The 20,625-nt window shown below is 54.1% G+C and overlaps 5 protein-coding genes across 5 annotated transcripts; 4 read left to right on the plus strand and 1 right to left on the minus strand.

The window, feature by feature from the left end:
* Nucleotides 1-247: 247 nt before the first annotated feature.
* Nucleotides 248-1,632, plus strand: DL89DRAFT_266727 (uncharacterized protein). The gene is made up of 5 exons (XM_040887202.1): nucleotides 248-514; nucleotides 809-867; nucleotides 963-1,040; nucleotides 1,151-1,275; nucleotides 1,372-1,632. Exons 1-5 carry the CDS (start codon nucleotides 407-409, stop codon nucleotides 1,461-1,463), a joined length of 462 nt encoding a protein of 153 aa, XP_040744103.1. The 5' UTR covers nucleotides 248-406; the 3' UTR covers nucleotides 1,464-1,632.
* A 379-nt stretch (nucleotides 1,633-2,011) lies between these two features.
* Nucleotides 2,012-3,850, minus strand: DL89DRAFT_266728 (cyclopropane-fatty-acyl-phospholipid synthase; the record flags this gene model as incomplete). The annotated part of the gene is made up of 2 exons (XM_040887203.1): nucleotides 2,012-2,778; nucleotides 3,218-3,850. Coding segments are annotated over 2 exons (1,400 nt in total), but the record flags the coding sequence as incomplete, so codon positions are not given.
* Nucleotides 3,851-8,167: 4,317 nt separating this feature from the next.
* On the plus strand, nucleotides 8,168-10,470 carry DL89DRAFT_266732 (cyclopropane-fatty-acyl-phospholipid synthase). Its single transcript, XM_040887204.1, has 4 exons — nucleotides 8,168-9,203; nucleotides 9,643-9,831; nucleotides 9,869-10,218; nucleotides 10,240-10,470. Exons 1-4 carry the CDS (start codon nucleotides 8,454-8,456, stop codon nucleotides 10,448-10,450), a joined length of 1,500 nt encoding a protein of 499 aa, XP_040744105.1. The 5' UTR covers nucleotides 8,168-8,453; the 3' UTR covers nucleotides 10,451-10,470.
* Nucleotides 10,471-11,636: 1,166 nt separating this feature from the next.
* DL89DRAFT_266736 (ARM repeat-containing protein) lies at nucleotides 11,637-16,678 on the plus strand (the record flags this gene model as incomplete). Its single annotated transcript, XM_040887205.1, is given in 12 exon segments — nucleotides 11,637-12,020; nucleotides 12,052-12,360; nucleotides 12,419-12,500; nucleotides 12,520-12,593; nucleotides 12,652-12,957; nucleotides 12,980-13,363; nucleotides 13,392-13,678; nucleotides 13,808-15,003; nucleotides 15,023-15,627; nucleotides 15,729-16,095; nucleotides 16,205-16,334; nucleotides 16,373-16,678. Coding segments are annotated over 12 exon segments (4,387 nt in total), but the record flags the coding sequence as incomplete, so codon positions are not given.
* Nucleotides 16,679-18,106: 1,428 nt separating this feature from the next.
* Nucleotides 18,107-18,910, plus strand: DL89DRAFT_256740 (uncharacterized protein; the record flags this gene model as incomplete). Its single annotated transcript, XM_040885469.1, has 1 exon — nucleotides 18,107-18,910. The coding sequence occupies one exon, from the start codon at nucleotides 18,107-18,109 to the stop codon at nucleotides 18,908-18,910; it is 804 nt and encodes a 267-aa protein (XP_040744107.1).
* Nucleotides 18,911-20,625: the final 1,715 nt, after the last annotated feature.

The following is a 20,625-nucleotide window of genomic DNA, read 5'->3' on the forward strand; positions in this document are numbered from 1 at the left end:
AAACTCTGTCTGCCTGAAAGGAGGCGAGCAACAGGCCAATGTGTCTCTGCAAAAACCCAGCTGTGCTCGCATGGACGCATTGCCTCTGAGTGCGATCAATGTCTTTCCGTGTTCGCGTGAGCTAAACCAATTCCGTCGCTGCCTCTATACCCCACGTTTTCTTTGCTTGAGTCCCATCTGCAGCTCGTTTAAGAGGCACTTTCCAAGACGTCTGGCAGGTTGCTTTTCCCTCTACTATTTTCCAGCTCCCTATTTCGCACTTTACAAAAACAAAAGCACAAGCTATCTCCGCTGGCCCCAAAAGCTCTTTAGTATTCTTGTTTATTAAGCAGTTTCGACATCTGGCCACAGAACCAGCTCTGAGCTCGATCTATACTCTCGACTATCAGCTGTGAATGTGCATAGCATGCCACCAACATGTCCGCCTAGCAACGCTCATCCGTCCCGCTCAAAAAGCGTATGTCGACTGTACTGCCGCTATTGCCACAACAACGTGTGCAGCAGAGGCATGAGGGTAAGTATTTCTTTAGTGATACACGTGTGTTTGCGACTAATCAAAGACCATGGTGAACTGCGCATTTCATACCATTCTCCCACCCATGCAGACACCTTGCACACTTTCTTCCTGTCTGATCACGTTGCTGCGGTTTCAGAATTCATATTGTGTCCCGCATAGTAACATTTTCCCGATCAAACCGTAATAATGGCCCGGAACATGCCTCTCGCATTACTCACATGGGGTTAAATGCTATTAGAAATGGCAGTTATTGGGCTTCTGGGTACTAGAGTTGCTGATTACAATATGTAGGCGCTGCTGCTTGCCGACAACAGAATCGAGCTGTTCTCGACGGACATGCCGCCAATGCTGTAAGTAGTCCAGTCTACAATTGTGCTGCTTATATATTGTAATATCGCAACAAAAATGCTCGTAACTGACCACATTCTTCGTCCTGTTTTATTAGGCGCATTCAGCTGGTGGGCATGGATTACACAACACGGTCATGCAGGTGCAAAATACGAAACGTGGCCTGCCTAGGGTGGTAAGTAAATCTGGTCACACGCTCCTTGCCTGCGCCAAAAACTGTGCTTTCAGGGCAGCCACATGCTCTCATGTCTGCTTGAAACTCATTGCTATTGTCCAGCTACGTAGTGGAAATGAGATTGGGTATCACATAACCCAGCCCTGCTCCGAGTGCTTGAAGGCGTGCAACAACGGGCATTTTTGGATGTTCCTGACGGAGAGCGTGTATCCAGTCGACCTGAAGGACCAGAAAAGTAAGTTTTGCAAAACAGACACTGCATTTGGGATCTCGCCACCCAAGCTGAAATCGTGATACGATTATACGCTTTTCCTGCCTATGCATCCTGTAGACAGCGCCTTGATGATGTGGGCAAACATCCCTCAGGAATACGACCTTGACGAGTGTGTGGCATATGGATGTCGCGACACAATCTGCAGGTGAATCTCAGAGCCGCCCCCAAGCTATGTCCGCCCTGCCTGCATTTTGAAAACCGGCACTATCCTCTTTCTGTACACGTACTTTCGCCTCTGACAATCAAAATGCACGCACACAACCGGACCGCCTTCTCTCTTCCCTTTTCCGTTAAATTGGTTCCATATATGGACAAGGGGTTTGCTGTGAATATATGTCTGTTCAAACAAGCATTCAAGGGTTGAATGGCCATATAGGCTTTGTATGATGCTGCGCCGCGGATCCGTAGCAATAGTTTCCCATTTGACATTTTAGGCAGGTCGATAATGCAGATCATTGCCGGACATGCAGCAGCAGTGCAATAAACTGCAGACAGAGCAGCATAGGCAGCGCAAATGTGTAGTGCCGCATGGTCTGCATAGAGCAGCTGAATGCTTTAACAAAAGGTAATACATTGAAATGAGAGCCAAACTGAAATTTGCGATGAAGATAGCTGGACAGAGGTTGAAGTAATTACAGAGGATCTCAACACAAAGTGAGCGATGCTCCATCACAACAGACGGTAGTCGCTGAGATCCTCGTTGTAGGTGCGTGTGAACACAAGCTGTGTGCAGCCAAGCGTGCGTGTTGCAAATGCGCCCTCACAGTACGCAAAATAGTACTCCCATTTGCGCCGGAACACGTCGTTATAGCTGGCAGTTTGTTCCGCAGACTGCATATCACTCTTCTCGCTGTCGATCTTGGCAAGCTCTATGCATTTGTCAGCTGACTCACTTGCGTCCAAGGTGTTTAGATCGCGCTCCTGCAGGATCAGCTGGGGGTTCTTGGGAGCAACCTCGGACAGGACCTTGTCGTATCCATGCAGGAACCGCTCGCGCCACGCACGCAGTGTGCGTGCATAGTGGTCCGGGAAGTTGGCTGCACTCTCCAGCATCAGAGACCCCTTGCTGCCTTTGGTTGCCGCCGACACCAGCGCCGACACGCTCGGGCAGTGGCCACCTGGGAAGATGTGCTTGTTGATGAAGTCGACGCTGTGCTTGTACGCCTCGTACCGCTCCTCGTTCATTGTGCTTGCCTGCAGCACCATCACGCCGTGGTGTGCGCTCAGAAGCCGGCTGCACTGCTCAAAGTACACCGGCAGGTAGTCAAACCCGACATGCTCCACCATCTCCAGCGAGATGATCTTGTCGAACTGGTACTCGGCCGGGTCGAGGTTGCGGTAGTCGATCAGCTTGATCTCGATGCGGTCGCTCATGCCAGCCTGCGCGATGCGCTGCTCGGCAATTTCCTTCTGCTCGGTGCTCAGTGTGATTCCGAGAACGCGGCACCCAGTCCGCTCGACTGCCTAGTAATGTGTGGGAAATGTGCAGTGTGTTAGTGGTATGTCTATGCTGTCAGTGTGGCATGTGCATGTGTATGTACTCTCTGCCGTCGCCATTTTGGCTCAACCTGCAGGTCGGAGGTGGGGGTGTCCTTGCTGTCGCTAGCCCAGTCGACAGAAGTCCAGTCAACAGCAGCCCAGTCGACAGAAGTCCAGTTGATAGCAGCCCAGCTGATAGCAGCCCAGTTGATAGCAGCCCAGTTGACAGAAGCCCAGTCGGTGCCAACCCAAACGGCACCGAACAATTGGCCAGCACATGTGTGCGAGGGGAGGCGCTGGGGTAACAAAATAAACATACGCAAAGCCTCCCGCCATAAAAAAGAGAGAGGAAAAAGCATAACCACGTCGCCAAGAGCGCTGGCGACAAACACAATAAGCACAATAGCCGGTTTCCGGAACCTACCCGCATGGAAAGCGAGCCCCAGCCGCACCCGAGGTCGAGCACGTAGTCGGTGGGCCGCAAGTGCGCCTTGTCGATGAGCATATCCAGCTTGCGGATCTGCGCCGCCTCCAGCGTGTCGTCGGGCCCAGCCCAAATCCCACACGAGTACGTCATGGTGGCATCGAGGAACATCTCAAACATCTCGTTGCCCAGATCGTAGTGCGCGCTGATGTTGCTGGTGCTGTTGAGCAGCGAGTTGCCGAAGCGCGTGTTGGCCAGATACATCAGCGAGGTGACGATGGGCGAGGCGTTGGACGAGTCAAGCACATCGCGGTTGTAGATGTAGAAGCGCACAAAATCGACCAGGCTGTTGACAGTGATTTCGCCAGCCATGTACGCCTCAGCAAAGCCCAGGTCCTGCACCAGCATCAGGCGCACCCAGAACTGCTCACTGAGGACAGTGATGACGACGTGTGGGCCATGGTCGGAGGAGTTGCCAAAGGTCGTGGACTCGTCACCTTCAACGATGGTCAGCGAGCCGACATTAGCTCCACTGAGGGCCTGAGCAATCTGCTCTTTGACAGCAGGGATAAGATATGACCACGACGATCCAAACATCATGCGGCTCAGCTTGTTGAAGCCAGCCTCGATGGTGTCAAGCACCATGTCCGTGAGGCGGTAGCCAGTAGTGGTATGGGCAATGCTAGACAGAGTGTTGTAAATGGCGGTCATTATAAGAGAATGCAATCCAAAGAGGACAGAAGTATAATTGAGGGAAGAGGGGATGTGTGTAGTCGTGAAGGATAAGGGGTAGGGCGTAGTATCCTGAAAAGATATGAGTAAAGGGCCGGTTACACGAGTAGGGTGTTTTGTCGGTTGATGGAAGTAGGAATGTGGAATGCGGGATCTGTGGCGAGAGGCAACCACTAGATATTTATACTACTTGCTACCAGTTCAGCTGCCACATACCCTCGGTGGTTGTAGATTCAGAATGGCGAAACCAAAGTTTGTTATCGACCTGGTCTGCTGTGCACTCTCCATCCTGAAGGCTCGAGGCTTGACAGGCAAATAGTAAGCATCCAGTGGTGGACGGGACAGCTTGCGGGTTATTGTCGTGGTATGAATGCCTAATTGTTATCGAGTGACTCAAATGCGCACCTCAACCAAATGTGCAGAAAATTGCTATTATTCAACTTTGCATGTATTGTAGTCCGGGCCTGCCAACATTTTCCACAAGCATTTCTAAACGGGGAGACTGAATGGGCAAGAAGGAAAGCAGTGTCCTAGGTGTATGTTCCTGAAGGGTTGAGGTGGAGTGTCCAATCCAGGTACATCTTGTGATAGTATTCTAATGCCACTGAGTGCCACCGAGTACCCTCAAGAAGCCTCGAATAGCATATGATTAGACTGCACTGTCGCTCATCTGACACCAGCTACCATGCTAGCCTTGAGGTATTAAAACTGGCAGTGGTATCACACCTATCATTTGCACTGAAAATGCCCGGCAGTATCCAGCGCATTTTCTCAGGCAAAATAGAGAAATTTCTCATATATACGAAGGCTTGCAAAGTGGCACCGCCTAGCAAAAGACCAAAACGCATTGCGGCGGAATCAGTCCAAAAATGGAACGTCAATTATCTTGTAGCTAGCCACCCGCAAACTGCCGCCGGGCCAATGTTTGCCGTAAAATGACTGGCAGGTAAAGCTATTTCGTTTTGATAACGCCTACGCCGCAGCTTTGGCCACCATGTTTCTACTAGTGTTGGCGGAGTGGGTCGAGCTGGTGGTAGCTCAGGCCAGTCTTATCCCAAAGGCGCAGGACAATATATGTAATTTAGCCATGAGTTGTTTACTAAATGAGCTAATTTTATCTTCCATGGGGATTGGAATTTGGAAGGAAAAATACGCCGTTACCCACCCTGCTTTCTGGCCCGCTGCGTTTGTAGAGCAGAATCGCTGCTAGGGTTTGGTATCACTTGCAACCCGCCAATGTTTTGTCAGGCTATGATGTTGTATTCGGTGTGGCAGCTGTGTTCATTGAGTCCATCCGAAAGCGGTTTATCCTAGGCATGGAAAACAACCGGAATGAATAAAGCAGAGCATCCATATTTTTGAAAACTGCAGCATTCAGCAGGCATCAATCCTCAGTACAGCTGCATGCTTGTGTGGCTGGGCTGTCCAGCCTCGCTACGTCTACAAAGCGCAGTGTCCACCTACTGGAAGCGTACGATAGTGCGGCGATTGTCAAGGTGTGCACTGGCTAGCCATGTTGCTGGGTACTGTTACACATTTTTCAACCGACAACTTTTATGCAGCACACAGCGCTTGTGTTTTCATTTTTATGATGGATGGACATGGAACAATTGAGGAATTTGGTAGACAATGTATATGGTATTTTGTAGGCGTTACATTGCAAAAACGTGATTCTCGAATAATGCCTCAGCTGGTGGTTCAAGAAGAACAATCAGCCAGCGCCATCGAAGCACAGGCACACAACATCTGCGCGATATATATATGGGTGCATCAATGACGCGTTGATGGTTTGCCACAATGCCAGATTTCTGGAAGGTACACCTGGAAGTCGGTCGCAAACCAGCTGCGCCCTCGCTAGAATGCGTTGTGCTATGAAGTGGCATTAAAGGCTTTTGTTTGCAATGAACCTTGGCTTTGTTTCATTGCCATGAACCAGTGGCTTCCGGGAAGATGTATAGCCCCGCCATTTCGTGGGTGCTGCATACTGCCACAGCATAATCCTGATAAAAGCTCATTTCAGCCCACCTTCCAGCCTGCGGGCAAGTGATATACAATGATCACTAGCTGCAATGTTATGTGGCGAATAAATAGTGGCATCCTAGCTGAATTTGGAAAGTCCATACAAGTACCACAAACCGAGCATGATCATAGAGCGCTGCATGCATTCAATCTAGAATAGCGGTGGCTCCAGTGTTTGCCATCCTGCCTGCACCGATGAGAAGCACAGATTGGCAAAGCTCCTACAGCAGCAACAATGAAAATCGATAGCATTCATTTGACAGGTACGTTTTTTGCTATAGCTGTCTAGCCCAGGTGCTTGTACTCGGACACCTGTGTTGATATCAACAAGCCTTGAGCACTTCAGCCATATGGCTCAGCTGGTTTGCCACATAAACACAAGGTTTTACTCGAAAGGTTGATTGTTGCTGAAGATATAGATGGAGCGCAGGATTGCTGTTAGTGGCAAGAGGTGTGGGGTGGGCGCAAAGATACTGGGCCATCTAGTTTCTGCCCAAATGGCATTGTAGCCAATTGTGCATCATCTTCTGGAGTGCACCGAGCACACCAATATACGAAATATTTTCTTGAACTGACACAATAGCAATGAAGTGGCGACAGAAATACCTTCCTGGGGCGTATCTGAATGAGTGTGGAGTCAGTATGTGTGGATGTATCTTGTAGGAAGAACCCAGTGGCTCCCCCTCATAGTCAATTTTTGCTGCAATACTGACTCGAATTGAGTGAACCATCATGGAAAAGTGCAAGAGGCAAAACAAATTTGCTTGGAAGGTTGTTTACTTCGTGTTGGCAAACATGCACTATTTCGATTTTTTCTGGTCAGCAAGAGAAGAGTGGCCAGATCTGTTCTCTTGCCTCTGACTGATGCATCTCAGAGGATCGGCGCACATTTATAGCATGCATGATGCGTGCTGGTTTGTTCGAGTTGTTCAACATCGCGGAGCAAGGCATTCCCGGCAAGAATGTAGCCATATGTGCTGAATACGTATGTTGCAGCATGCAGCAGAGTCCTGTCTTTGAGGATCAGCTTCCATTGTTAGAAACCAAGGTGGAAGAGGGAGTAGAAATTGCGAACTGCTTTGCCTCACACCAATGTTGAAAGTTGCAGCAGGATGCATGGTCAGATACTTGCCGAAGAGCCCGACATGCAGCAACTGCCGAAGAGTTCTTCGCACGGGTTCGGAATGCGGAACAGCTACCACCTAGCATGCTCATTGGGTGGGCCCGTATATACAAGCTTAGCCGGCACGCAGTGGCCGGGATGTAGAGCGCATGTGCATTGATTCAAAGGCTCGCACAGAACTCTTCGGTTCGTATTACTACACCACATGATGATATGTGTCTGTTGCCGAACAGAATTGGCACGGGTATGAGAACCAACATGCAGACGGCTAGAGGGGAGAAACATGACATACGGTTAAGGGTCTGTATCTTGCCCTGAGCCCGATGTCCGTGCCAGATATGATGTCGTTTTGTTGGCAGCTTCGGCATCGCCGATTGCCAACAAGTGGCTGCGCTTTATGAAACTGCAATCCGTTGTACATATATGAACCCGTTGGCTGAGGTCCTGCATATTTGCACGTTGATGGGATATAGAAGGAGATCAGCTTCTGAAGAGCCACCCGATCCATAGTCCCAACACCAGCAGGGATACACATACACCAGTGCAGAGCAGGGTGGCGTTCTGAGCGCAAATATTCAAAGTGCTCAATGAGGCAAAATGGCGGGATCGGCTCTGTACATCCAGCGGGATGCGGAACGTCTAGAGATTGTGTTCGCCACCTTTGTTCAACAGGAGGAGCAAGAGCAATAAGAAAATGCGCAAAACCTTGTAGCGCAATTGAAGACACTCGCATACTTTTTCAAAGTACTATGTGCAGCTGCTGTGCAAATCCTACATACCACTCGCATACCCCATCCAATCCGAATTGCTCTCAGCCTCCTACGTTCTGGCAGCCCAGGTGTCCACGTTGCAGCTGCATCTCCCAAGCCGAAGAAGAGATTGTGCCAACCGAGAAACCTCTGGGTGGCAGGGGGGTTATGCAGCCCTGAAACGACTGGCTGGGCACCTCACAGCTGCACAATTGTGCCGAGAGTATTTTTGGTACTTTCCATTTTGCTTTCTATGCCCATATTGCCTGCCACTCTGCTCTCTGCCCGGCTCCCACACACGTTACCAAACCCTGTTTTGTGTACCAAGGGAATATGCACCGGCACTCTCCCGACTTCTTGTTGCACTGCCAGGCTAAAACAGGCGACGGCTAGAGGAGAAGGATTTCAGCATGGATTATAAGAATGGCGCTTCTCGGCACTGGCATCTCTGTTCTCTACACCCATTCCCAGACTCCCTGTCGCAACCCTCCTCAGAGCCTAGGGCACACCCACCATTTCATTATTTTTGTGCGCCTTCTGGTTGCTTCATCTGCGTTGTTCGTTTACACTTTTTACACAAAGTCTCTTTCCTTAACCGATACTACTTCATGCAATGGATGCCCTCTTCTCCTTTGACCAGCAAGCATTGCCGGCCTCTGCTGAGGGAAAGTGCCTGCTGGACTCCATGAAGAGGTCCACAGGTTCATTCATGAAAGCCACCATTCTCTGTACTATCGACTCTGGGCTCAGCAAACTGAGTCGCTCGATGCTCAGCACATCATGGACCTACCTCATTCCTGCTGTCAAAAGCCAGATCTCCCAAGTATTACGTGGTGCCACCATCGGTTCGCTGACCATTGTCGAAGGTGACGAGTCCACGACCTTTGGCAACTCCTCCGACCATGGCCCACACGTCGTCATCACTGTCCTCAGTGAGCAGTTCTGGGTGCGCCTGATGCTGGTGCAGGACCTGGGCTTTGCTGAGGCGTACATGGCTGGCGAAATCACTGTCAACAGCCTGGTCGATTTTGTGCGCTTCTACATCTACAACCGCGATGTGCTTGACTCGTCCAACGCCTCGCCCATCGTCACCTCGCTGATGTATCTGGCCAACACGCGCTTCGGCAACTCGCTGCTCAACAGCACCAGCAACATCAGCGCGCACTACGATCTGGGCAACGAGATGTTTGAGATGTTCCTCGATGCCACCATGACGTACTCGTGTGGGATTTGGGCTGGGCCCGACGACACGCTGGAGGCGGCGCAGATCCGCAAGCTGGATATGCTCATCGACAAGGCGCACTTGCGGCCCACCGACTACGTGCTCGACCTCGGGTGCGGCTGGGGCTCGCTTTCCATGCGGGTAGGTTCCGGAAACCGGCTATTGTGCTTATTGTGTTTGTCGCCAGCGCTCTTGGCGACGTGGTTATGCTTTTTCCTCTCTCTTTTTTATGGCGGGAGGCTTTGCGTATGTTTATTTTGTTACCCCAGCGCCTCCCCTCGCACACATGTGCTGGCCAATTGTTCGGTGCCGTTTGGGTTGGCACCGACTGGGCTTCTGTCAACTGGGCTGCTATCAACTGGGCTGCTATCAGCTGGGCTGCTATCAACTGGACTTCTGTCGACTGGGCTGCTGTTGACTGGACTTCTGTCGACTGGGCTAGCGACAGCAAGGACACCCCCACCTCCGACCTGCAGGTTGAGCCAAAATGGCGACGGCAGAGAGTACATACACATGCACATGCCACACTGACAGCATAGACATACCACTAACACACTGCACATTTCCCACACATTACTAGGCAGTCGAGCGGACTGGGTGCCGCGTTCTCGGAATCACACTGAGCACCGAGCAGAAGGAAATTGCCGAGCAGCGCATCGCGCAGGCTGGCATGAGCGACCGCATCGAGATCAAGCTGATCGACTACCGCAACCTCGACCCGGCCGAGTACCAGTTCGACAAGATCATCTCGCTGGAGATGGTGGAGCATGTCGGGATTTGACTACCTGCCGGTGTACTTTGAGCAGTGCAGCCGGCTTCTGAGCGCACACCACGGCGTGATGGTGCTGCAGGCAAGCACAATGAACGAGGAGCGGTACGAGGCGTACAAGCACAGCGTCGACTTCATCAACAAGCACATCTTCCCAGGTGGCCACTGCCCGAGCGTGTCGGCGCTGGTGTCGGCGGCAACCAAAGGCAGCAAGGGGTCTCTGATGCTGGAGAGTGCAGCCAACTTCCCGGACCACTATGCACGCACACTGCGTGCGTGGCGCGAGCGGTTCCTGCATGGATACGACAAGGTCCTGTCCGAGGTTGCTCCCAAGAACCCCCAGCTGATCCTGCAGGAGCGCGATCTAAACACCTTGGACGCAAGTGAGTCAGCTGACAATGCATAGAGCTTGCCAAGATCGACAGCGAGAAGAGTGATATGCAGTCTGCGGAACAAACCTGCCAGCTATAACGACGTGTTCCGGCGCAAATGGGAGTACTATTTTGCGTACTGTGAGGGCGCATTTGCAACTCGTACCATTGGGTGCACACAGCTTGTGTTCACGCGTACATATAACGAACACCTTTCCGATTTGCATTTGCTGCGCCAGTGGCATTAGCTGTATTTTTCTGACATCAGTAATTAATCTTTTATGAATTTTTAAGCAAACGCGTACTTTTTCCCCCTTGATGACGACTACCGCTTACGTATGTTTCACGAGCCTGGCGAAACCCACTTGCGATTACGCAACTGCTCTCTGCAGGCTGTTAAACCGGCCGCCCTCAGTTTTCATATAAAGCATAGGAGGCGAAAAGCGACTCCCTTCTCTTGTTCCTACACCTAAAACACTCATATCTCGTTATCTCGTTATCTCTTGCTACAGTTTTTTCCTCTGCATTCTATTATTCAAGCTGCTCATTTGACAGACCATACACCAGTATTAAGCATGTCTAGCGCATCGTCCGATCTAGGTTCGTACCTGCCCCCTGAAGCCGGAACACCAGGAGACACTGGCTGAGCATAAACACGGCACTGTTCAATGGATAGCTAATGCTGGCTTCATGCAATTGTAGAGCTGCTGGAGAGCCTTGAGCTGCGGTTTGCACTAGGCCAATTCCGATGACGGCTTGCAGAAGCTGGTCACCACGCTACTGGTGCCGCTACTTGAGAAACTCGACACTGCCGGCGGACCAGTGCGTGCCAAGGTAAGGATTCCGGTTGATGGTAGGAGAAGCATTCGCAGATAAGTGACCTGGCTGGTAGCTCAATAGACGTGGTTTGTAGGTTATTGCACTGTTAGGCCAGATTAACAAGAAGCTACGCGGCCACCCGCAGGTGGCGATCCCAACAGACGCCCTTTTCCAGAGCACGTTCGGCGGCAGCAGCAGTTCAGGCGTACTCCCAGAGCTTCAAGCTTATGTATGTGACGACGGCTGTGGAGCGTGCACTTACCAAAGGACCTGCTGGACAAACTGCCGCTCCTTCTGGCTGGCATGGGTAGCTGGCAAGCCGCACCCAAGAAAATAGTCACATCAGCGCTGATGACGGTCGTTCAGCGCAGCACGGATATCTCCGATGAGTCATTGCGCAAGCTAGACTTTTCGCAATCGGCCGATCAGGCTAAAGCATTGCTGGCGGTGGCCGCCGATCTGTTCCTGTTCACACCAGCGTCGGGGGATGGCTTGGCGGCTGGGCTGAGCCCGCAGGCGCAGAGCACGCTGACCAACGACGGGAAGGCTGCGTGGGTGGGGGACAGGGAGCAGATGCGGCAGCTGAAGATGAATTTCCTGAGAATCGTTGGCTTCTGAGCTTGCATTCCCGTCTGTATGCGCCCAGGAGGTCCACGAAATGCGGTTTCTGGCGCTGACATGCGCTGGGTGCGATGCATACTTCCCTGATGTGGTGACGCGCAGCGACGATGCCCTGAAGCGGCTCAGGCCGCTGGACACAGAGTCCGGGTCGCTTGTGTCTGCAATGCTATCTATATTCCTCGGGAGCGTACCCGAGACAGCACCAGACGTGCGACGGACGCCGGTCTCGGCCCCGATCAGACTTAAGGTTCTTACCATTCTCTGCCGGTCTACCAAGGCAGCAGCAACGTTCCCGGACTGGATCCGTGTGGTCTTCGAGAGCTTGTTTGGGGCTGGAACAACTAGCAGGCTGAGACGCCAGGGAGTGGCGTTTATGCAGTGGGTGATCCGTATGGCTCCGCAGGCACAGGATTGACAGGTCAGTGCCGATTCTTATGCAGGGCATCCGTAAGATCCTGAACGAAGAAGCGACAGCGAGCTTGAATGCGCGACTAGACGACGATATTATAAGAGGGCTGGCGTATGTCTCTTGGGGATCGCTTGGCAAGCGTGTGCCAAAGTCGTTCTCTGGCGACCTGTCGCATCTGAAGACCATGTTTGAGGCATTCGACCGCGAGTCTCCGAATGTACGGCTGAGCATCCAGGAGGCCTTGCTGGCCATGCTTCCTGCATACGAGTCATCGGGGACGTCAGACCAGATGCAGAGCGAGCTTATCTTGTTCCTGACCTGCACAGCTCAACAACGAAGTGCGTCAGGCACGGTACTGTGCGCTGAGGTACGCAATTGCTGCGTTCCCATTTGCCAATGTATCCGCGCGGTGGATCTGCCTGCTCGCCTTGGCAGATTCCGAGCGCGAAGTTAGGGCCTCTGGCCAAGTCGGGGCTGGCGATTCCTCCAGGAATGCTGGCCCGCGACCAGAACCTGCTGCCTGACACCACAGGCGCGATTAGGTTCATCTATCGAGCGCATTTCTGAGGTCACCCGTCTGCCAGCCGAGTCTGCCGCCAGTCGGCAAGGTGCAGCGCACCCAAGTGTATATGGCGGTCTGATTGAGTTTGGCCGGTCGCTGCTACTAGCCAAGGGCATGGCGCAGCTCAAGGCTGAGGACCCGGCAGTAGTCTTGGATATCCTAGATACCGAGGCTGTCAACGACGGCGGTGAACTGGCCACGGAGCTCCAGCGCAACAGCATGAGCAGGGCGCTGGCAGGACTTGCTGATGGCAACTCATCAAGCTCCGGTCTGGCCAGCTGGACGGGAGTCTTGAGCTTCGCGCTAACCAGCCAGCATCTGCTCGAGGCAGGCGTCCTGCCACGGTCTCTGGTCTGCCTGGTCGAGCTTCCTGTCGCTCGGCCCACCAGACGCCGCCCTGGCGTTCTTCGACCAGCGCCAGGTATTCCTTGGTCTTCTCAGCTCACGCCAGCAGACTACACAGCAGTATGCGGCGCAGCTGTTGGCGGCCATCTATGCCGCAAGGCTGTTTGCCACAGACAGCGGCCATACGCTGGACTGCGAGTTCTGGAATACCGACGTGGCGCGCCAGCTTGAGGAGCTGCTTTCGGTACTAAAGGAGCCAGCGCACCCAAACTTGGTTGATAAGAAACGCGGCGCAATCCTTGCTCTGGGATATATCGGGAATGGGCTCTGCGCCGCTCGCTTGACGCTCAGCAAGACATGGGCAGATCTCGGGATCTCCCATGTAGGTAGTATACTCGATACGGCGTATGACGCAGTGCTGCATGAGACCCAGGCCGCCTAGTAAGACGACGGGCACGCATGCAATGATCACCGGAGCATTGTGCGTCGCGATCGGCGAGCTGAGCAAAACAGGAGACGCCCGGGCGCCAGCCGCCATGGACGCTGTGGCCGACATTGGGAAGCAGTCAACCAAGGACGGGAAGGTGCAGGATGCAGCGTACAGAGCCCTGGCCAACATTGCTCTTGGCAACGTGGCTCAGGGAACGAGACTGATCTCGTTCTTGCAGCAGTCGGCGGCGGCAGTAAACAAGAAACAGCTGGATGCGCATTTCCGGATCGGTGAGGCATTGGACCATGGCACTGGGGCGGTTCCAGTGTTCGCTGGTGCGGCTGCATTGGATCCTGCCGTTTGCACCGGAGCAGGTGTATGGACGAGGATATGCTCAGTGCCAACACTGAGGGCATAAGACTTGCTGTTTGAGCTGGTTACTGGAAAGATGGTCCGGTCGCCGAGCCCACAGGACCGCCAGGCGGTGGCGGTCTGGACGCTGTCGCTGGTGCAGTTCTGCCCGAGCCTGCCACAGCTCAAGCCCTGGCTCTCCCGGCTCCACACATGCCTTTGCTCGCTGCTGACAGACCGCGACGAATTCACCCAGGAGGCGGCGTCAAAGACCCTGGGCCTGGTGTACGACATGGGGGATGCCGGACTGAAGGAGGACCTGGTTTATTCGCTGATGGCACTGTTTGGCGGCAGCGGGAAGAAGGCCGGCTCAGCCAACGCGCACACAGCACTGCAGCAGCAGATCCAGGCCGACCAGCCATTGCTTGAAGAGCAGACGCTGGGCCAGACGCCCGACGGGCACGCAATCAACACCACGTACTCGTCGATTCTGTCGCTGGCGTCGGACATGCAGAACCCAGCGCTGGTGTACCAGTTCATGCAGCTGGCATCGCACACAGCCGTGTGGAACAGTCGGCGCGGTGCTGCATACGGGTTTGCGTCGGTCATTGAGCGAGCGCGCGAGTCGATGAAGCCGCACATGGCGCTGATTATCCCCAAGCTCTACCGCTACACCTTCGACCCGAGCCCGCAGACCCGCACCGCCATGACCAGCATCTGGCGGGCGCTGCTGGGGCCAGGCTCAGAGGATGCCAATATGGACGATGGCTCGTCGCGTGCGCGCAATGGCGTCAGCGTCATTGAGCAGTCGTGGGGCCCGATCATTGAAGAGTGTCTGGCCAGCATGGGCCAGCGCGAATGGCGTGTGCGAGAGAGCGGCTGTGCGGCCCTGGCAGGCACGCTGCCGGGTGCTGACCCGGAGCTCGTCGTCCCGTACCTGGAGCGCATCTGGCGCATGGCCTTCCGCTCGCTCGATGATATCAAGGGCAGCGTGCGGGAGGCGGGCTTGAAGACCTGCCAGGCGCTAGCCAATGCCACAGTCACGTGGTGCACCCCTCGTGTGCCGCGCGAGTCTGAGCGCGACCGCCGCGCCCACGCGGTGCTGGAGATCGTGGTGCCGTTCCTAGTCGACAAGGGCGTGATGTCGGATGCTGAGGATGTCAGGACGTTCAGCCTGATGCTGCTCCTGAAGCTCTGCAAGTCCAGCGGGTACTACCTGACTTGCTTCGCTGCACACATCGCCGAGCGGCTCCTCGAGTCCCTTGTCGAATATGGAGCCGCAGTCTGCCAACTACCTGACATTCCATGCCGAATCGCACAACATCTCGCAGGACCAGCTCGAGAGCGCCCGTCTCAGCGCCGTCAAAGCATCGCCGATCATGCAGGGAGTCGAGCTAGCCCTTGAGCAGCTCAATGACGAAAGCATGAGCGAGTTTGTGCCCCGACTGCAGACCCTGGTGAGACGCGGTGTCGGGCTGCCGACGCGGGCCGGCTGCGCACGCACACTCGTCACGCTGTGTGTGAAGCGGCCGGACCTGGTACGTCCGCACGCTGCGGCGTTGGCCAAGGCAGTCAGCGGCTCGCTGACCGAAAGCTCGGCTATCCAGCGCCAGGCATGGGCGGCAGCACTCGGATACATGGCGCCAATGGTGACGCCCAATATGCTGCGCAACCTTCTCAAGCACCTGCAGAAGGTGTATTTCGACAAGTACGAAAGCGATGTGCGCGGGGTTGCCGGGCTTGTTCTTGAGCAGCTGGCGCAGAAGGCGCCTGAGCGTCTGCGCGAGCACACCAGCGGGCCGGGCTCGGTTTCGTTTGTGCTGTTTGGCTCGCATGACCCGCAGGAGTCCATTCGCGAGTGCTTCCGCAGTGCCTGGCAAGAATATACGTTTGGATCGGGCGGGCCGGTTCGTTGAGAAGCACCTGCGGGACCTTCTGGAGCTGCCTGTTCAGGAAGTTGCTGGCGACAGCTGGCCGAGGCGGATCCAGGGCGCCGAATGCAATTGCCGACATTGCTGCAACGCTAGAGCGCAACTACAGGGACACTCTTACCGATACTGCCAGGGCATCGGCGCTCGGCTGCGTGCGCACGCTGCTAGAGCTGTGTGTGCCGGCACTTCTCAGTGCTGCCCAGGGCCGCGTGTGGCCCGGCAAGGAGCACGTCCTAGGATGTCTGGTCAAGGTGTGCACAGCCAGCGCGCCGCTGCTCTCCCAGCAGGCCGAGTCCGACGGGCTCCAGCAGGTGCCCAACGAAGTATTTGCTGTGCTGGCAAAGGACATGGCGCGCGGCGAAACCTCCTACCGTCGCGCCGTAGTAACCCACTACTGCACGTTCATCGAAAAGAACCCTCTAGACGTCTACCACGAGATCTCCACCGCCCTGCTTGGCCTCATCGCCAAGAGCAGCGAGTCGCTGGACAAGAAGCAGTCCGGCCAACGCAATGGACGTCGACGATGACGACGAGGAGCTACGCCAGAAGCCGCAGCGCCTTGCTCTTATTGCCTCGGCAATCAAGGCGCTCGCCATGTCTCTGCCGCACACCCGCGCGCTTGGGAACAGCGAGGTTGTGGATATGGCAAATCTGCTAGCGCACTGTTGCTGAGACCGGCGTGTGGAATACCCGCGTGGCCAGCCTCGAAGGCGCTGGCGTCGCTGTTTGCGCATTTCACGCAAGCCGTCTATGCCGAAACGCGCTCCAGCGCCTTACAGGCCGCCGGTATGCAGAGAATATTGCGGGCGGTGCGCGCGTGTGCGGCGGAGGGCAAATATGTCGCCGTGCGCACTGCGGCATTTGACGCCCTGGATGCCGTGCATATGGCAGCGGAGGGTGCTGCCGGGCATGAAGATGTGACTGGCATGTGCCGCGAGGTCTTGGAGCTGCTGCTGCAGGACCCGGTGCCAAGCATCGCCGACCGCGCCAAGGACACCGAAGCCACAAGTGGGGAGCATAGCCCAAAATCATTGTTTGCTCTACAAAACCAGTTGTTGAATAGAATCCTCTCCAATCTCCTCGCAGCTATGGTGCTGGTGTGCCGGTTCCCTCCACAGGACTCCAAAGTGCTCGCGCTGCCTTTCAGCTATCTGGACAACTTGCTCTGCGGACTTTGCGCACTGCTCACATGAGCAGCGTCACAATCTCTGTAGATCGCGTCCATCCAGTGGAGCTTGCCACGCCTCCCTGTAAAGTGCATCTGCGACTTCTGACTGCATCAACGGTGGACACACGTGGAACTCCGAGGGGGCGCCGGCTGCTTTAAAGCACCTGCGCTTTGAATGCACAAGAAGGGTTCTGTGCGCACGCGCTATTCCCGGCTCTTGTCCACTGGACGCCTCAGTCCTCCTCAGCCCTTTATAAAGCAGCAAAAGGTCCGCACACGTCAAGCTTTTCTTTCTGCATTCCTTGTTTCCACTCTGCCTTCCACAAGATACGTTTATTTTTGCATTTTAAGCCTGCCGTACCGCTTGTCCCCTCCTCCTTGTATTCTACCGCGATGCTGGCAATTAAGAAGCAACTGAGCGTGCGATTAGACAGCAAGCCCTCGGCTCTGCATCTTTCTGAGGCAAATGTGTCGTGGTCGGAGACTCTAGGCGGGCTGGTGGTTCTGGCTTTGCTGGCAGTCTGTCTGGGGTTTGTCCTGTCGACCTTTTTGCTGGCCACCATCGGTATTGGGCAGCTGGAGCTGCGGATTGTCCTACTGTTGAAGGACTGGCAGGTCTCTGGCCCACTGGCCGGAGCAGCGCTTGTATGTGCGGCGCTCATGGTCAGGAGGGCGCGGAGAGACAGGCGCGTGGCCTAGCAAACTTGCGCTGTTGTTATTTCCCCCCTCAGTCTATAATTTTACCTCTCCTTTTTTTTTGCTGTTTCAACACGTCTTTGTTTCTTGATCCAGCAGGCGGGGGGAACAATTGTCTGGAATAGGGTTCAGCCTGAAAGGATGTCATCATCATGCGCTGCATATCTCCCGGCCACAGTGGACGTCACTCTCCCCACTGTTCACAGCCAGAGCGGGGAGAGTATGAGCTAGGAGATTCCTCCTGGCAGACAAGGGGAGAATGACGCCTGGTGTCTGACCGATCGATGCAACCCGATGCGCACCCATCAGACGATCTCCATTTGCACATGGGTGACGTGGCGCTGGCTCGCGATGAGGGAGAGGACGGTAAAGCCCGGTTCTTGATACAACCAGGTGAGGTTAATCGCTGTTCAAAGCAAGCTGCCAGGAAAGTCCGGGCCAGACTTTTTTTTTTTTTTTCATTGCTTTTCTCTCTATTCTGTTTCACCTCTTCCCCTCGCCTGCCTATTTGCTTCTCCCCTCTCCTAATTTCGCCCTCCCCTCCACCTCTCTCTCTAATTATAAACTTATTCATGCGCATTTTCGTTATTCCTATTACCCGCAGCCAGTGGGCGCTGCATTGCCATCCGGCAAATGTGACGCCAACGCGGCTGTCGCGGTGGGCGCAGACCGCGTCGGAGAAGTGGAACAATTGGGCGCACCACCCAAAGGACTCGTGGCGCGGCCGCGTGCACTCGTACGGCGAGCGCATGATGGACAAGATCGACTTTAAGGAGTATTTCATGAAAGAGGTGCCGACCAAGGCCGAAGGCGCGATGATCGGGCAGGTGGACATAATAGCGCCGCGGTTCCTTGACTCTAGCGACATCCTGAAGCAGCTGCGCACGCTGGCCGAGGAGCGCGAGCCGTACCACTCGCGGTGGATGAAGCTGAGCGCGTACTGCTTGCCATTCACGGCGCTGTTCTCGCTGGTCCCGTTTGTGCCAAACTTCCCGATGTTCTACAACATATTCCGCATTTACTCGCACTACAAGGCCAAGCACGGGGCGCACCATCTGGCGCACCTTCTGCATTCGGGCAGTATCGAGGTCGTCAATGACTCGGGCATGGATCAGTGGTACAATGGCGGGGCGGTGAGCCAGCAGGACACGCCGGTGGTCGGCTGCGAGTCGGACGACGGGTACTCGACGTTTGACGGCGGCCTGGACCAGTCGAGTATTGAGAACGGGGTGCCGCTGCTCGAGTCGCCGCCCATGGTCTCGGATGAGGACCTGGCGCAGATGGCCGTGTACTTTGGTCTGCCCATGCTGGAGCCCTCGGTGCGGCGTGCGCGGCACCAGATCATTGCTGCGCTGAGCAAGGAGCGGAGCGAATAGGTGCCTGTTTCGCCCCCGCCCCCCAACCTTGGTGCGTTTGGGCCTACTTGTATACGCGATAAATTAACGCTGCAGCCAAGGCACACTGACATTGGAGTGCCGAAAAGCTCGGTTGCCACCGTGACAACAGCCAAACCATATAAAACAGGCCCGGAACCAGCCGGACTCCTAGTTATCTTTTATCCGCCTTTTCTGTTAGTCTACATATATGCTCACAGCTGCTTATTTAGTATTTGGAAGCTAACAAGGCATACACCGCTGCACATGGTGTCTTAGTGGTTGCATGGAATAAGCACAATGAATGCTGAAGAGAAAAAGTCGAATCTGCATATATACTTCCCAGCATCATATATTTGCAAGCCAAATGTAGTGTGTTCAGATCAACCCACACATGCCAATAATGAGCGCCACGTGTGCTGCGTGTTTCTTTTAGATTCTCTTTAACTGCAAAGGAGGAGGAGTAGTGTCGTTCTCGGATTCAAGGGGCTCAGGTGCCGAGGATATACTGGCGTCTATTGCCATGGTGCAAATCTTCAGAGCGCTGCTTTCGGCCAAGCCTAGTGTCTCTATTTCAGAATGCACCATGCTTTATTGACAAAAGAAACCAGGTTGCCATTCAGAGTGTGTTGGCAAACAAGCAAGGGACAATTGGCAGGATTCTGTGCAAGTGGTGTGCAGCGACCAGACACTTCAAACAGGTTGGTTTAGGCGAGTTTTGACACTGGGAGGCTGTGTAATTGACCTTAGGGCTTTCTGGTGCTTGGATGCAGAAATGGAAACAAACGCAATATATAGGCTGTTGGTTTGTACTGAAATAAACATTGTTAAATATGTGAACAGCGTGTATTTACGGATAATGCGACGCTCGGGTGCAATGCACAGACAAGAATGGCAAACGAAAATGCAAAAGCAGAAGATGTAGAGCGGACCATTCACCATAGAGCATCACGTGTAGAATTGGAGCGGCGTAGTTGACAAGTTGCATTGTGCTCGAAACTTAATTTGGCTTGAAAACATCGCTTTTGGTGCGTAGATTCGAATCTATGAGTTTTACAGAAAAAAACCCCCATTGACGTGTGCGTGTTGGTGTTTGCAGTGCGTGTGGCGCACTGGGTTCCCGGAACCTTAAGCGTACGCAGGCGTCCTGGTCAGCTGCTGTAGACCGAATCAAGGACGAGAATGGGCGGCAAGAACGGCATGAATGCGCAATTGTGCTCTTGCGGCTCTTGGGCAATTTGAGTTTCAATCAGAAAAACGGCAAGGCACAGGAAGACCTGGTGGCTAGCACCACAGAACTAGGGACAAGCAAACCTCACTATGAGTGCTTCTTTGACGTCTCAGCCTGTATCAAGCAAAATTTTCATCGACAATCTGCTCAATGCTGCGTGTGGCGTTCATGAAAAACACACATACATGCACGCACATTCGCACCTAGAAAAAAGGTCCTGTCTGCCCTCACTATACACGCAGCCCTATTGAGCCTCATTGCTCACTATTCCCCTTACAACAAGGAGCTGGCAGCATTATCCACACAGACAGCCTTGTTTCGCTCCTGTGAACATGCTTTGGCTTTTCGCCTGGGTTTGACGGCACGTCCTTCCCAAAAAGGCAAGATTTATGCCCGCAACCAGTGCCCTTGGGTAACGAGCCATTTTCTCTTCGTTCTGTCTCTGATCGCCTGCAGAAAACAACAACAAACCGACAAAGCGTCGCAA

Source organism: Linderina pennispora (genome assembly GCF_002104995.1).
Source record: "Linderina pennispora strain ATCC 12442 chromosome Unknown DL89scaffold_5, whole genome shotgun sequence".
Taxonomy (NCBI): Eukaryota; Fungi; Kickxellomycota; class Kickxellomycetes; order Kickxellales; family Kickxellaceae; genus Linderina; species Linderina pennispora.

What these genes read in the sequence shown, in the direction of transcription:
- DL89DRAFT_266732 (XM_040887204.1), top strand. Translation starts at nt 8,454, where the DNA reads ATGGATGCCCTCTTCTCCTTTGACCAGCAAGCATTGCCGGCCTCTGCT. An exon ending in GGGGCTCGCTTTCCATGCGG is followed by an intron (nt 9,204 to 9,642) that starts GTAGGTTCCGGA and finishes ACACATTACTAG; the next exon opens with GCAGTCGAGCGGACTGGGTG. An exon ending in CGCTGGAGATGGTGGAGCAT is followed by an intron (nt 9,832 to 9,868) that starts GTCGGGATTTGA and finishes TACTTTGAGCAG; the next exon opens with TGCAGCCGGCTTCTGAGCGC.
- DL89DRAFT_266727 (XM_040887202.1), top strand. Translation starts at nt 407, where the DNA reads ATGCCACCAACATGTCCGCCTAGCAACGCTCATCCGTCCCGCTCAAAA. An exon ending in TGTGCAGCAGAGGCATGAGG is followed by an intron (nt 515 to 808) that starts GTAAGTATTTCT and finishes TACAATATGTAG; the next exon opens with GCGCTGCTGCTTGCCGACAA. An exon ending in ACGGACATGCCGCCAATGCT is followed by an intron (nt 868 to 962) that starts GTAAGTAGTCCA and finishes CTGTTTTATTAG; the next exon opens with GCGCATTCAGCTGGTGGGCA.